This window comes from Taudactylus pleione, unplaced genomic scaffold (assembly GCF_031769625.1).
Source record: "Taudactylus pleione unplaced genomic scaffold, aTauple2 ptg000201l, whole genome shotgun sequence".
NCBI classification, from domain to species: Eukaryota; Metazoa; Chordata; class Amphibia; order Anura; family Myobatrachidae; genus Taudactylus; species Taudactylus pleione.
This window is the reverse complement of record NW_028284603.1, coordinates 14,485,356-14,502,176: the sequence shown is the minus strand read 5'-3', so window position 1 is coordinate 14,502,176 and position 16,821 is coordinate 14,485,356. Positions and strand designations below refer to the sequence as shown.

Here is a 16,821-nt window from a genome sequence, read left to right as displayed (position 1 = left end):
AGTCACTGCTAAGTTTTACTGCACTTTCGCCAATGTCTAATTACTGCATTCAAGGTATGCTCATGAAATCAGCAGTCTTTGATAAGCTGAGAGTATTGTGTCTAATTATTTTAGTAGTTGCATATTCAAAGAAAGCTCTATACTGTAATGTATGTATAATGAGCATAAAATATTATACTGGTAAGAATTAGGAGGGACTTTGAACATGATTGCTTCTGCCTTTGTCTTGGTTTTTAGTACTTTGTTTGTTGGTTCATTGTATTTAACCACTTTAGTGGCTCAATGTGACTGGCCCAACAATGTTGCATGTGTAGTTTTCCTGGGAAGATCAAATGAGTTTTGAGAATACTGATCTGATAATCCAGTCATCTTGCACCTGGGGTTATTTATTGGTCCACCATTATAAATAGCATCATTGCATTCTCACTAAGGGGCCTATGTACTAAGCCTTGGAGAGAGAGAAAGTGGACTGAGATGAAGTACCAACCAATCAGCTCCTAACTGTCACTTTACAGGCTGTATTTGGAAAATGACAGTTAGGAGCTGATTGGTTGGTACCTTATCTCCGTCCACTTTATCTCTCTACATGCTTAGTACAGAGACCCCAAAACCACGACATAATCATCACACATTATATCGCTGTAAATATTTGCATGGTACCTACTATTTGGGCTGGTTTTAAGCTTGTTACTGTTGCACCAGCATGATGTAAGCTGTAGGTTAAGAGTCTTGTAACCAACAGCAATTAGCCTTATAATTTCTCAAACTCATATTATTTTGTTTTTTGTGTCAGTGATGATTATAGCAATATGTGATGTGTTGTTATGGGTTAAATGGTGAAATGTTATTACTTTGTTTGTTCCATGGCAGTAAAGCCATATACTCATTTCTTCTGAACCCAACATAGATTATTTTTGTTTTACTTTAAAAGTATGGGGACAATCTATTAAGCCTCCTATAGAGTGGCAACCAATCGGCTTCTAGCTAGCATTTATCAAGTATATTCTATAAAATATGTAGAAGCTGATTGGTTGCTATGGGGAACTTATACACTGTTTAAGAGGCTTGATACATCTCCTCTCCTCCATGTCCTGTAATCATTTTACCAGTATGTGTCTTTTTACCTAAAGGTGCAGGTAACGGAAAGAAAAACAAAGATGCAAATACTGAGCGGGATTTCTTTATGAGGATGAAGTGTACGGTCACCAACAGGGGCAGAACCGTAAATCTCAAATCTGCAACGTGGAAGGTAAAATCAAAGTCTGTGCGATTGATTGGTAACACTTAGCCAGTCGTCTTGTTAATGCTGATTATTGTGCTCCATTCCGACTAGGTGCTTCACTGTACTGGTCACGTCAAAGTGTACAACTCCTACAACCCACACATGCTTTGTGGCTACAAGGATCCTTTACTCAATTGCTTGGTGATGACATGTCAGCCCATCCAACACCCCTCCAACATTGACATCCCGCTGGACAGGAAAACGTTCCTGAGCCGTCACAGCATGGACATGAAATTCACATATTGTGATGACAGGTGAGACCTTGGCTGAGAAATCACACAGATGCTCCATATTATTTATAAGGCCTGATGCCCTTACGTTTACAGCTACTACATGCTTTTGACAATCAGGCTTCAGGGGAGTAGGCGGGTGTCTGAGAAGACCGTATATGATGGTTTGCTGTTCTGATTGGTGACACAGCCAATCACAAACTACCGGCCCAGATTGCCCCTGGACAATCTCCGTGCCTTTCAAACTTCTCTTAGGCCTGTACCACACCTTTAATTCAGCTGGTTACATACCTCTGCAAGGGGGGAGATGTACTAAGCTCTGGAAAGCTTAGTACATATGCCTCATCTTTTGATGTTACTAAATAGCTTCTCATACCAATAATAGTACTTTTTATCCTCTATAGCAGGATCCTGCCACTTACAGATAGCCTGGACAAAATGCTGATAATAGCACTTTGCTGGGGGTCCCTATGGGCATAGCCCAAGAAAAGTATTATTATTGATAAGAGAAGTTATTTATTAAAATTAACTTAATCTAGCTGCTAATTGTGTTACCTTGATGACCTTGAAATGGTTATAAATACTCAATAAAAGGAAGGAGTGTTCGTTGGACTTGGTGTTATTCTTTTACCAATGTAAGAAATGATAAAAAGAGAAAGCTCTAGCATACAGTGGTCAAGTAATGCTTTATGGGGCTTCCACAATAAAACCACAGTATACTGTAATAAAGGAAGTTAAACAATACTTTTCTGATTTTTTTTTTTGTTTTATTACGCTAATCCTATTTATCCCGTAAAAGATATAAATAGAGACAAATAAAATGGTTAGGTGCCAGCTCTAAACATAAGAATATAGCAGGCAATAAAGAAGCACATCCATCTCTGGTTTACAATGTGCACCAGAGGTTTAAATTTTATTGGGTCATATGATTGCATTTGACACACTGACTTCTAGCTCACGTCTGCAGTGACAAGCGGTTGAGACCTATGAACCGAATGTGTTGAGCATTTGGCACAGACACGAGTGCACAATATCCCTTACAATTTGCTTTCGTTTTACGTTTCTAGTAATGTCCTTGTGGGCATAGTTACATGGGGCTGTAACTGACCACCTGAGCATTTGTAGGGATGGAGATATTATTCCGGTCAATCAAGGAACTATAATATTACCTTCCCATCACCATAGGCGTGCGAAGAAGCTGGCACTTCCTCTCCGACCAGGTCATGGACTATCCCATACCTCTGGGACATGCACTACTCACCTGGCCCCCGAGGTGAGAAGTCTTATGTCCAGATGGGGTGGACGATAAGTGGGGTAGTCCATGACCAAGCGGAGGGGAAAGTGCGGAAGCAGCACCCACTGTGGCGGCTTTTGCGCACGCCAATGCCCATCTCTCTCCTCCAAGCTCCACAGGCGGATAGTCTAAACTGCCTTACCACTTTTCTTTCCTACCACTCCCTGCTGGGCTTGTCCTCTCCACTCTTCAGAAACTGCCCTTATTAAAGACCATAATGACTTTCTTGCTGCCAAATTCAAGGGCCATTTCTTTCTGCTCATTCTCCTTGACCTAAATGCCACTGTGGACCATCCTCTCTTCCTGCTGGCGGAGAGTGGTTTATTTGCTGAGCGCCAGATGCAGCAGCGATCACTTATGGCACAATTGTAGTTTGCGGCCAATTGACTCTCCAGCATCAGTATAAACAAAAAGCAATCTTATGTATATAAAGACTAATAACATTATTAATAATAATAATAATAAATAATAATAATATGTTCATTTCTTGTATCCATTACACTATGAGAATACAAAATGCTGAGGGTTCCACTGGAATGTTTTCTATATACTGAAGTCTTTTGTCTGATTTATGTTCGGCTAACGAGGTTACTTCTCAAGACCAAGGAATAAAAACTGTTTATACTTCAAATATCTCCAGAATCATACTATCCATTTAATATAGGCTTTAGTGCCTGTGGAATAAAATTAATATTAGGTACAATACAGAAACCTCCGGGATATACTCAATGTTATTATCTTCATTATGTTTTTATTTCACATTGTACTAGATAGATGGAAAATATAATGCTTATCCAGATATGATTAGGTTACTTATTGCATAGACATCAACAGGCACGTTGCACAGAGACCTATTGGCAAGCTAATTGTACAGCATCCCATTTGACAGACTTGCTACTTCCTAACTGCACAAATTCCCTCTGCACCCTTTTCCAGGCATGCACAAATGTGGCTGCTTGGTACATCACAAAAGAATTTTAGCTTTGAATGTAGATCGAGTCCAAAAGTCTGGCTGCCCCTGTGGTAGAAGATAACACACACAGAGGTGTATAGTGGTCAACTACAGTTATCTTCCAACCTTATTACTGACATGCCTAATAATGTTCTCTATATATCTATCAGATTATTTTTGAGTATCGATATTGTATTCGGACCACATTCATATGATTTGGGTCTATATCATTTGTGATATTGCAGTGTTTACAGCAACATTAGGCTATAGATAACACTACGGGTTAATTAGTAATAATTCTAAGTACCTAATTTTTGCAGTACAGGTATTGGGAAATGTCGTGTTTGTTCATTTTGTCCTGGATGTAGAGTTCATATTACCGCAGGGCCACATCATGCAGAAAAAATATTTTAATGAGTTTTATAAATGACATGGTTACTAGGCTCGTATGAGCCTGAGCAAATCTGGTGGCTTGGCACCTTGCAAGCAGTCTGTTTCCCCTGACCTCCAAACATAGTATGTTTATTATTGTAGCAGATTATAAAGCTCTCTTCTAGGTGTATAGCAGGGAACAAGGCCAGTAGTTTCCTCTAATGATGGCTTCCTTAAAAAGTGTATGAATAAACCTGAAGGTACTCGAAAGTTTTAAATGTATCCATATTTATGTTTTGATTATCGTAAGCTGGTTATGTCATTCATGTAACCTGCTTCAAGCAATGGTTAATAATATTAATATTCCTTCCGTTTGGTAGCTGTACAGATCCCTTTTTTCTGCATTTAGCAAAAATACATCTTTTTATTTACATTTATTAACTAAAGACAGAAAAAATACAAGGTAATCCGTATGTATGAATGAGAAATAAATCTGTTCTATTCTGTCTTTGTAGCTTAATGCAGGCCATTGCTTCAGTTATTAACTGTTTTATGGTCTGATACAGATGTGTCCTCATACCGCTAGCCTCAATATGCCATGCGGCGTGAGATGTGCCAAGCGTTGGAGTGTAGCAATCTTTTCTTGAAATTTGTGCCTTGTTGCTATAGACGCAGCAAAACACCACTCGATCTGTACCAGAGATGCCAGGCTGCGACTTTAACTACACAGGACTTAGTTTTAAGTATGCACAAAGTTGAGTGAAACAAAGTTAATAAAGTGGAGATATATCAAATGGCTATAAGTGGAGAAGTGGTCCATAGTAACCAATCAGATTGTAGCTACCATGTAATAGATTGTACTTGAAAAATGATAGCCATAATCTGGGAAGCAATCGGGAAGCCGACTGCCTAAATACCGGCAGCCGGCTTCCGACTGTTTTATCCCGGCATGGGTGAAATCCCGGGCGTCTAGATGTAGACGCCCGCATTTCCCTGACGCCGGGAGACCGACGCCGGGCGCCGCGAGCGGACAGCCGCGGGGGGGGGGGGGGAGGGTTAGGTTTAGGGCTCCCGGGGGGACTTAGTGTTAGGCACTAAGTCCCGGGGGACTTAGGTTTAGGCAGCGGGGAAGGGGGTGGTTAGGGTTAGGCACTTAGAGGGGGGATTAGGGTTAGGCACTTGGGGGGGAAGTTAGGGTTAGGCACCCCTAAGGAGGGTTAGGGTTAGGGGGGTTAGGTTAGGTTAGCAGATACTTACCTAGCCACGATCAGGATTTCCAGCGCTGTCGGGCATCCGCTGCTTCGCACTCTGCTCCTGTCGGGCTGCCGCTGACGGGAATCGAACCGCCGGCCATGCGGCCGGCGGTATATCATACCCATTCCCATAATCTGATTGTTTGCTGATGGAAACATCTCCACTTGTCCTCTTTACAAGGTTTGATAAATTTCCCCCTAAGACAGAATTGACTTCTATGTTTGGCAGCGGTTGGGGTGGCAGTTGGTCTGGTTCCCCTATTTGAATTTTGGACTGTGCTGCAGCCCCACCCCTGGAGCCGCCACTGGTCGCAACTCTTTCTACACACCCGTGGGATGCTTTTCTTACATGCTAACACCCCATTGCCACCCAGTAGCTTCCGCTCAGGCTTCTGTGAGAAGTGAACATAAAATGGAAGCTGCTCAAATCAGTTTGGCAATACTCTTTAGGTGCATGAAAAGGAGGGGTCATTCTAAACAGAAAAACAGAAAGGGGAGTATCCCCTAAATATCCTCCAGCACACTAAATTGTACCTGCAACAATACATGAAAACTATATGGTAATAGATATTCAGAGATATTTGTTGCATGCAACATCTCAAAACTGGCTGTAGGTGATTTGCTGCATATGTAGATGGCGCAACATGTGCGGTTTGCTTAAAAAATATTTGTAAGATACGGGTGTACCTGAGAATCAGGCCCACAGTTGGCATAGAGAGCGCATATGTTTGTTACACTCTCCTGCCAACACAGTCTATAATTTTACCTATGTATAATATGCAATACTACAGCTATGTACGATATGCGATACTACAGCTATGTACGATATGCGATACTACAGCTATGTACGATATGCGATACTACAGCTATGTACGATATGCGATACTACAGCTATGTACGATATGCAATACTACAGCTATGTACGATATGCAATACTACAGCTATGTACGATATGCAATACTACAGCTATGTACGATATGCAATACTACAGCTATGTACGATATGCGATACTACAGCTATGTACGATATGCGATACTACAGCTATGTACGATATGCGATACTACAGCTATGTACAACAGAGCCGTAACTAGACTTTTTGGTGCCCTGTGCCAGAAAGAGCATTGGCGCCCCCCTCATGTTTCAAAGAGACATAATGCACCCAAGAAAGGGCCATGACTTCATGGGGAAGGGCCAGGGAACAGACAGGAGAGGCCAGGAGATGCTGGGGATGAAATAAGAGGAAGCTACAAACAAGAATGATAATAAACAGAAATTTGACAGGCCCAAACAGCGCCCCTTGACCTGTGGTGTCCTGTCCGATGGCACCAGCTGCACTACCCTAGCTACGGCCTTGATATGCAATACTACAGCTATCTACAATATGCAATACTACAGCTATCTACAATATGCAATACTACATCTATGTACAATATGCAATACTACATCTATGTACAATATGCAATACTACAGCTATCTACAACATGCAGTACTACAGCTATGTACAATATGCCATGCTTGCCGACATTTAGCTCCCTCCTTCCGGGAGGGAGCTGTCGGGCTTACAGGGCTGGGAGCGTGACGCGGTCAAAGGGGGCGGGGCCTGGCAGATGACGCGGACACATCGCCGGGGCCGGGAGGATTGCCTGCCTTCCCGGGAGGTCGAGAGCGGCACCCGATTTTCGGGAGGCTCCCGACCAAATCGGGAGGGTAGGCAAGTATGCAATATGCAATACTACAGCTATCTACAATATGCAGTACTACAGCTAGCTACAATATGCAATACTACAGCTATGTACAATATGCAATACTACAGCTATCCACAATATGCAATACTACAGCTATGTACAATATTCAATACTACAGCTATGTACAATATTCAATACTACAGCTATGTACAATATTCAATACTACAGCTATGTACAATATTCAGTACTACAGCTATGTACAATATGCAATACTACAGCTATGTACAATATGCAATACTACAGCTAGCTACAATATGCAATACTACAGCTATCCACAATATGCAATACTACAGCTATCTACAATATGCAGTACTACGCTATGTACAATATGCAATACTACAGCTATGTACAATATGCAATACTACAGCTATGTGCAATATGCAATACTACAGCTATGTACACTATGCAATACTACAGAACTATTTTAGTTCCATAGACTTAAGAAAAGGTAAATCTTAGTTGTTATGTTACAATTTCCCTTTTAAATGACTGAATTCTCGTAGTCTGTGCTTTTAGGAGATTATCATCTGTATCACTGCAATGTTTCCAGAGGTTCTCTGTGCAATAATCATTAATGATGTCCCAATAATGACAGGCATACTGTTGTCAGTGCGTTTGTGTATTCATTTGTAACACAATTTATTCAGTCACAACTATTTGACAAAGATCAAAGCCTTTTGTGGAGCACATAAATGATCTCAAACTAAACATGACTTTTTTATATTTGTAGAATTGCTGAATTGATTGGATACCATCCAGAGGAGCTGCTTGGACGCTCTGCGTATGACTTTTATCATGCTTTGGATTCAGAAAGTATGACGAAAAGCCACCAGAACTGTAAGTATTAAGCTTTCCCTATATGCAAACTGTGAAGTACATCCCAATAGGACTGTACAGTAGTAAGATCCAATGAATAAGCATCCATTTGGTTTATTAAAAGGACAAAGGGGGAAGTCAAAAAGATTTTGATGTATGACATTTTTTTAAAGGTTCCTTGTATACGTCCCTACCATTAAGAACTTGCGGAGGTAGCCATTTTGGGTGCTAGGCCATTAATTATGGAAAATCACTATGAACTAATGACATAACTGCCTACTCTCCTTACCTCTCTGCCCCCCCCCCCCCCCCCCCTTGGTAGCTGTCCGCAGCTGTCCACTTGAGGGTGGTCCAAGGTGGCATATGAATCGCTTAATTCGGCCCCGCCCCCTGGTTCACAATGGCGGCATTGCGAAGCTTGGGGCGGGGCCATGAGGATGCGATTACACAGTCATGTCTCCACTCAGCCCCAATGCAGCTTCACATCCCAACCACGCCCCCTCCTATGCCCCCCCCCTGCTATTTTGCTATGCCAACCAGGCTGGGGCAAGAATGTCGGTAACTATGCATAACTGATGTGTGAGGAACAAAATTGCCAAATATATAGTGACTATAGGTGAAGCCGCAATGGGGCTATGGCTACTATAATATCCCTTTAACCACTTAACAGGCTAATATTTTTTTCAAAAATTTTGCCAAAATTGACGATTTTTTTTATGATCAAATTATATAAATATTAGTTATTTAAACCTGTTTCAGTATATGATTTGTTACTAAAATTATAATGATTAACGTTTATTTATGTCATTTGATCATTAAAAAAAAAAAAAAAAATCTAAACTGTATAAAACTACTTCTTGCTAACAATTCACTGCAAAATATACTAATTATTTTAATGTAACAAGTTAGCACCTGTATTAATGTGATCTAAAATGTAGCAATGCACCTAAAAACAAAACTACAATACTCCATTACTAACTGATAATGTTCTCCATATTCCAAACTCCCAATGTACGGCGCATTCAGGGAGTGGCCTGGCAAACACTGTGTATAAATAAGATGAGTATTATTATAAGCCGGCAACAGTCATTAGGCAAAGGAGACTGAAGTCATCACACTTCATTTCATTCGCACAATGTTGTAATGTTTCACATTGAGGTGAGGTTATTGTTCTGAAGAGTCCCAGCTATGTGTTATTAAAGGGTAGGTTTCTAGTGTCTAATTACTTAATTTGACTGAGATCATTTGGAAGTTAAGTACTTAATTTGGCAAAGCATGTAGTACATAGTGTTTCTCGTGTGCATTAGACAGTGGTTAATGTATTACTTATTATTTGTACAGTATTCGCAATGCTAAACATTGACTGTGTTCAATGACTGGAAATTAAAGGGCTAATTTGGGCTTTTTTACACATAATGCCTTGTATTGTTTTTAGAATGTGCTCAAGTGCAGCCGTACACAAAGGAGTTGCTCAAACAGGCCTGGTGTGATAGGAGTGTGTCAGAGTCTAAAGTAATGTTGTTTAATGGATGAATCAAGTTCCCCAGCACTGCAGATGCTCTGGGACTGATACTCAACTGGACATAAAGTCGCTGTAGTTGATGTGAGCTGCGGAATCCAGAGTTATTACCTTATGCACATACAAGATTCCGTTAGGCTAATGAGAGGATTCGTACATCTGCAAGCAGAAAGCCGTGCCACCCATTGATTTTGCACCAACCGGCCGCAACCGTCATTATGAGTATCGGCACTTGCACTAGGTCCAAGAGATCCGTCAGAAACAGGCTTCCCTTCCTTGTACACACGACTCAGACCCACACGGAGCTTTAGATACACATCCAAGACCGTTCCGTGCACTTCATTGGCGCTGTCCAAGTTCCCGCCCCCAAAACTCCCAATTTCTCGAAAAGACAGATCCAGCCAAGGTCCATCCAGAATAGGACAGAGATGCGCAGACATTAGTAAATTTGCGTTTGTGCATGCACTGTATGCAAAAACCTCACCATTTGCGTCCATGGTCAGAGGGGGTCATTCAAACCCGCTCGCGAGCAAAGGACGCTGGCAAGCGGGTCGATGTTGTGCGAATGCGCATGCGCACGACGGAGGGAGCTCCGTCGTGCGCATGCGCGAGACCCGGCGAGCGACGAGGAATACGTCGCTCGGGGTCTCGCACCAAAGGGGGCGTGCTGTCGATGGTCTGAGGCTTCAGATGGGAACGCCTCCCGTCTGAAGCCGGCCCCACTGACATCAGTAATGATGTCAGTGGGAGTGATTTTGGCTCTGATAGAGCCAAAACAACTCCTGGGCTTGCGGCAGCGAGACCCTACCGCAGGGTCTCGTCGCAAGCCCGATGGTCGCGATGGTCTTGACCATCGCGACCATCTTTTTGGCCGCTTGCATATGCTGTGGGTGGCCACCCACAGCTATGCGAGCGGCCAGGAGGCCGCTACATTTTCAGGTAGGAGGGCACTGATTCAGAGCGAGCACTCTGGTCAGAGCGTTCGGCTCTGAATCAGGCCCAGAGATCCGTCTAAATCCGAATCGGCCCCTTTATATGACCTGGTTTCTTCAGCAAGTCACCCGTGACTGTGGATATGTGGAGGCCAATAGTGACCCTCATATTGACATTGACTACGTCTACACCTAATACTGCCAGTCTTGTCATTATACCTGGTATAAGCACTTGACCTTTTTTATCAGGACCCTGTCACCCATGGTGCAGGGTGTGATCATGTTCCAGTTTTTAATTTTAAGTGGCATGAGCAAGAGAAATATTTTTTTTTTATAGCAACAACAGGTCCCTTAAGCAGTAGAACTTAGTGGTATCATGTTTGGTTTGGAAGATACAGACTACCCCGCGGGGGGGTCATGATCTTCAGGCTCATACACTTCAGCAGTCTCCCTGGTAGACTGTAGGCTGGAGAAGTCAATTTCCAACCAAAAGTCTACTTAGGGCAGTTTGGATTTTAACTCATGAGAGGTGAGGCATTACCGGGGATGGGGGGGATTTAAGTCTGTGCCGAGGACAAAGTGTGCACTAGTTTTATGTGTCCCTGCATTTATGCAGGGGCGTATCTACCAAAGGGGGGGCGCCATCCGGCAGTGCCACCAGCAGCCAAGGGGTGGACTACCCCCGCTAGTCCCCCAGCCACACAAGTGTATGGCAGACTGCAGTGAGAATGGTCTGCACTACACAGTTTACAAACACAGAGCCGCGTTTGTTATAGCAGCCACCCAGTGAGAGTCAGACAGACTCTCATTGGCTGCTGCGTCGTCCACGGAGGGAGCCGGCTGGAGCTCACTCATGAGCTCCGTCTTCCAGCTCCCCCGGCAGCGGATGATGGGAGAGGCGTCATGACGTCTCTCCCATAGTGCAAGATGAGTCAGGTAAGTTGTATTTTTTTTCTTCTGTGTGTGTGTAATCCTGGCACAGCACTGTATAGGGGGTGGCTGCTACTGGGGGCACTTTATGGGGGTTGCCGCTACTGGGGGCTCTGTATAGCGGGGACTACTACTGGGGGCACTGTATAGGGGGACTACTACTGGGGGCAATGTATAGGAGGACTACTACTGGGGGCTATGCAGCATGGGGGGACTACTACTGGGGGCACTGTATAGGAGGGACTACTACTGGGGAAAATGCAGAATAGGGGGGACTACTACTGGGGGCACTGTATATGAGGGACTACTACTGGGGGCACTGTATAGGGAGGCTGCTACTGGGGGCACTGTATAGGGAGGTTGCTACTGGGGGCAATGCAGCATAGGGGGGACTACTACTGAGGGCTCTGTATAGGGGGGACTACTACTAGGGGCAATGCAGCATAGGGGGGACTACTATTGGGAGCAATGTATAGGGGGGCGTACTACTGGGGGAAATGCAGCATAGGGGGGATTACTACTGGGGGCACTGTATGGGGGGGGCGCCAGTCCATTACATTGCAGTTGGATCCCTAGATACACCCCTGCATTTTTGTAATGTTATGACTGTCCAGATAACAGTTGGCAATTGTAGTGGTCTTAGACCCGTATTCAGTTAGACGGGAAAAGTTGAAATCCGCGGAAAGTATCGCAGTTGACGTCATGTTGCCAGGCGGAAACTTTTCACTGTATTCAATTGCAAAGACTTTTTTCGCGTTTGTGGAAAGTCAATGTAATGTAATAGGCGGAAAAGATTCGCCTTTGAAAGTAGGCGGAAAAAAAGTGCAGAATTGCGGATTTGGGGAGCAAAGGTGGGGAAACCACTCAGCACCCTCGGGACAGCACCCAAAGGATAACTGCGTCAAAAAATCCCTAAAAAAAAGGAACACCCTAAAAAATTACTTTGAAAACGGGGGCAAAAAAGTACAAAGTTGGGGTACAAATATAAAAGTAGCGAAATAGACTATTGGGGGGTCTGCAAGTAGGGGTGATGTGTTTTTTTGATTGCAGGTGCTTGCAATAGGTGGGTTTTTCAAAATATTTTAAACTTCACTTTAGAGACTTTAAAATATGCTAGCACCTATTTTTAAGTTCCCCAAATTTGACAGGAATACTTATTTTCATCAAAAATACTATTTTATGCCATTCTTCACCACTTGTGCAAAGACGCTAATTGGAAGCTATTGAAACAACTTAAGTACCCCAAACAGCTTTATTAGGCCTAATCGGGGACATCTACATTGAATCCCAATGTTAGTGCACCTTTTGTGGGGGTTCAGGCTGATTTCCCTATTTCTGACAGCACTTTCTGCCTGTTCCGACATCGCGGCTTGCCGTTTTCGCCGTCCTTTGGAATCGAATAGGGCGAATAGCAGGGGCGTGCCCGATAAGTTTTCGCCTCCAAAACACGTGATGACGGCGGAAACAAGATTCCGCTGCCGGCGGCGGAATTATAGCAGCTAATTGAATACGGTCCTTAGTGGGAAAGTTCATCCCTATTTGTTATGTGGGTTGAGTGTAACTACAAAAGGGACTAGTATACAATAGTAATTCATTTATTAGTTGGTAGTACACAATACATATCAAAGACAGAATCATTGAGATCCATGTTATCAGTTAGGCCTTATGTTGACAGCAGATCAGACCACAATGTGAAGCTGTATAGTAACAGACAACACAAGGTGTAAAGAAAGTGTAGTGTTGTTTTTTAGTAGATGATCACAAGACTTGTCTTTACAATGCACCCACTGTTTGTGTATGATATGTTTTACTGTATATTGGAAACTGTGTATCATTCATCAATAAACCTTAGTAACGCAGCCGCAGGTAATACATTATGGTTTATTCCACAAACATGTTATTTATCATTATGGTAAATAAAATAAACCCATTTAGCATTCTACATCTAATAAAGTGCCCATATTGTGTTTCTGTGAGCATTCACATGCTGAAGACTGAAGGCCCCTGACATCGTGGTATATTTTTATTGGCTTATATTGGCCTGCTGTGTTTACACTGGTGCTCCTTTTGTTCAATGTATAAAACATGTTTGTATAGAAAGTTATTTATGTTACGCTGGCTTACCATGCTTTTCATGTGATTTACTAGTGTGCACAAAAGGTCAAGTGGTCAGTGGTCAATATCGAATGCTTGCAAAGCGCGGTGGGTACGTCTGGGTGGAAAGTGAAGGCACAGTCATATACAACACACGCAACTCTCAGCCACAATGTATCGTCTGTGTGAACTACGTGCTGAGGTGAGGAAACTAAACTCTCGTTAACTCCTCTGCTATCAGTATGGTATTATCTTGTTACAGTGCTGTTGTATTCATGGTGGACAGCTTTTGCCGACACAAACACCACTAATCTGTAAACCAAATGATGTTCTTACATTTGTACATGTAATAAGGAAAGTCACATTCTTCATAAACATAATCTAAAAAGAGTGTAAAATAGTATTCACGATAATGTCAGTTAGAGACATGGAGGCTGAAGCAGAGTTAAAGGTACACTGTTGGCCGAGTGTAGCTTGCGTGTTTTTACACTGCGTATGCTCCGGAATTTTACGGTCTCATCTACATTTAGAGCTGAAGAGGTGTAACTGGGGGCGACGGGGACGTGATATTTGTCCAAAATGGATAGTAAAGGGTATATTTACTAAAGTGCGGGTTTTTAGAAGTGGAGATGTTGCCCATAGCAACCAATCAGATTCTAGCTATTATCTTCTAGAGGGTACTAGATAAATGTTAGGCAGAATCTGATTGGTTGCTATAGGCAACATCTCTACGTCTAAAAACCTGCACTTTAGTAAATATACCCCTAAAAATCCTGCACAGAATAATGTGTAGAAGAGGGTTGATGTAACTGAACCAGAGTAACAGGGTTAGATGGTTACCATATGGTATCAGTATAGAATATTGGTTTCTGGTGGGAAACACAAGAAGAGACAGTGATGCTATGCACTGGGATGAGGGCACTCTTTATAAGGTAGTATAGAAAATATTAAAATGTAACTTTTATTGGATGTCTTAAAATGTATGGCTGTTTGAATATCAAATGACAAAAACACATAAGGGGAAATGTATCAAACCATGGAGAGAGATAAAGTGGAGAACCAAAGCAACCAGTCAGCTTCTACCTATCATTTGTCTAGCACAGTCAGTGAAAATGACAGTTTGGAGTTGATTGGTTGCTATGGGCAACTTCTCCACTTTATCTCTCTTGAAGGTTTGATGCAACTCCCCCATGGGTGTGAAAAAAAAGTGAATAGATTGTAATTTGGTGGATGACAGAGAAGTGGATGTCCACAATTTGAACCTTCACAAAATTTCACAAACACTTAAAAGACAACTGACAGAGATTCTTTAATAAAAAAAAAAGTTTGGTAGCATATTGGTATGCGAATAGAATGTAGTCACTTCTAAAGGTTTGGGTAAGACAAGGTGGGTAGAATGGCCTTGGGAGGGTATAGCAGAATAAGGAGGAATGTGAATTGAATGCTACAACTTCTGCTTTCCCTGTGTCTCCAGGACAGTGAATGCAGCATGGATGGGGAACCTCAGGCCCTGGGGCCATATAAGGCCCCCGGAATCATTTGGTCTGGCCCTCTGAGTTTTTTTCTGCTAGCCTCATCTGGCTAGCAGGTTGCCTAGAATGGCACCCTGCAGCCAGAATATATGCAGCAGTGCCGCCTGGAGCATCCTGAGGACGCTTCAGATGGTCACACCGCTGCTCTCAAAGCTCCACGATACATCCTCAGTATGCTTCGGGCATTGCTGACCCCGCCCCGTGTGACATCACACAGAGGGGGCGTGGCCTACACCGGGCCTGCGAATATTGTTATATATATCAAAATGGCCCTCGGCAGTAAAAAGGTTCCCCACCCCAGGCATAAAGGATTAGAGAGTCATGTACATAAGGTATAGTAAGAGGGTTGTAAAGTGTGTAGTATGTCTTCTGCTGTCCACCACATGTTTATGATAACAGTGGACAGGGGGGTCGAGAAGAAATCCTTTAGCCCGACCAAACATCACGTTGAATTGAATAGCTTCAGGAGCTCCCTCCGGGGCTATTCAACATCGCATTGAATTGAATCGCCCTCTTTGTTTGCTACATGCAAGAGCAGTATTTTCTCTGCATACAAAACAAGTAAATGTATTTGCACCCCTGGCATTGCAACATGGTTTTTTCATGGTGCAGATTATTCCTTCTTTGCTTTTTTTTTATTATGTGCTCCTAACGCTGAATCAGGCCCATACTGCACGGTTATTAATGACCCAGTTACTGCTAATAATTATGACTTTCATTGAGCAGGCTTTTTTTTATGAGTTTTGATCTTTCTTTTCAGTGAAATTGAGATGGTCGATGTTGTATTTTCCATGGACCAAACAGAGACTCTGTTCAAACCACAGCAGATGACCATGAGCTCCATCTTTAGCAATACCGTCCCTGAAAAGACGAGTGATATCTTGTTCGCCAAGCTAAAGGAAGAGCCGGAGGAGCTGGCACAACTTGCTCCCACCCCAGGAGATGAAATTATCTCTTTGGACTTTGGTTAGTAGATTTAGTCCAATCTTCTGGTTGTAAACTAGCACCTAGTTGTATTATTTTTATTATTGTTGCAAAAAAACCTAGCATTTGCATCCCTTGCAGTGCAACATGATTTATTCCGTTGCAAATAATTTGCATATGTCATTGTGTAAACAATATTTCATATTCCTGCAGGTGCTCAGACTTATGAGGAACCATCAACTTATAACAGTGGTGCCAAGACGAGCCTAAGCACGTGGCCATTGGAAGTCCAGAACCGCAAGGCTGATATTAACCCTCCGTCCTTCAAAGCGCCGCAGGTGGCTCCTGGAAATGCTACACCCAGTGCAAGCACTAACAGCAGTTGTTCTTCGGTAGGAAATTACTGAAACGAAGCATCCAGTAGTCTAGTCTTCCAGATGTAGTTACAATAATAATTGTACAAAAATATATACATAAAGTTTTGGTGAAAAACAAAATATAGATATTTCAAACAATATTAAATAAAAGGGGGAGATGTACTAAGCTCTGGAAAGTGATAAACTGGAGAGTGATAAACTACCAGTCACTCAGCTCCTGTCATGTTACAGGCTGTTTTTGAAAAATGACAGTTAGGGGCTGATTGGTTGGTACTTTATCTCTCTCCAAGGCTTAGTGCATCTCCTGTATGAGGAGTGTTCATTAAATCTACTGATGACACATACTGGGAAGCCTGCCTAAACCACACACCTGATTCCAAAGGTTCTCTCCATAGTCTTTAGGTATTTCACTTGTAGCTAAATGGATCAAGGTTAACAGGTTAAAATCACATTTGGCAGCGGAATTGTCCTTGTGAATGTACCTGTGACTAAGTACTCAGTGTTCTGTACAGACCACACTCCTCAGGACTGAGCTACAGGGATAGTTCTCTGCTGTTATGTTGTTGTTG

The 16,821-nt window shown here is 42.7% G+C and overlaps 1 protein-coding gene across 1 annotated transcript in view; it reads left to right on the top strand.

Annotated features, from left to right (window-relative positions):
• EPAS1 (endothelial PAS domain protein 1) overlaps positions 1-16,821 on the top strand; it is a 155,400-nt gene that overhangs the window by 116,344 nt on the left and 22,235 nt on the right. The window contains exons 5-10 of the mRNA XM_088477267.1: positions 1,131-1,249; positions 1,334-1,536; positions 7,859-7,965; positions 13,474-13,621; positions 15,712-15,917; positions 16,089-16,267. Of these exons, the coding sequence (XP_088333393.1) occupies positions 1,131-1,249; positions 1,334-1,536; positions 7,859-7,965; positions 13,474-13,621; positions 15,712-15,917; positions 16,089-16,267 (962 nt within the window). The remainder of the gene's footprint in view (positions 1-1,130; positions 1,250-1,333; positions 1,537-7,858; positions 7,966-13,473; positions 13,622-15,711; positions 15,918-16,088; positions 16,268-16,821) is intronic.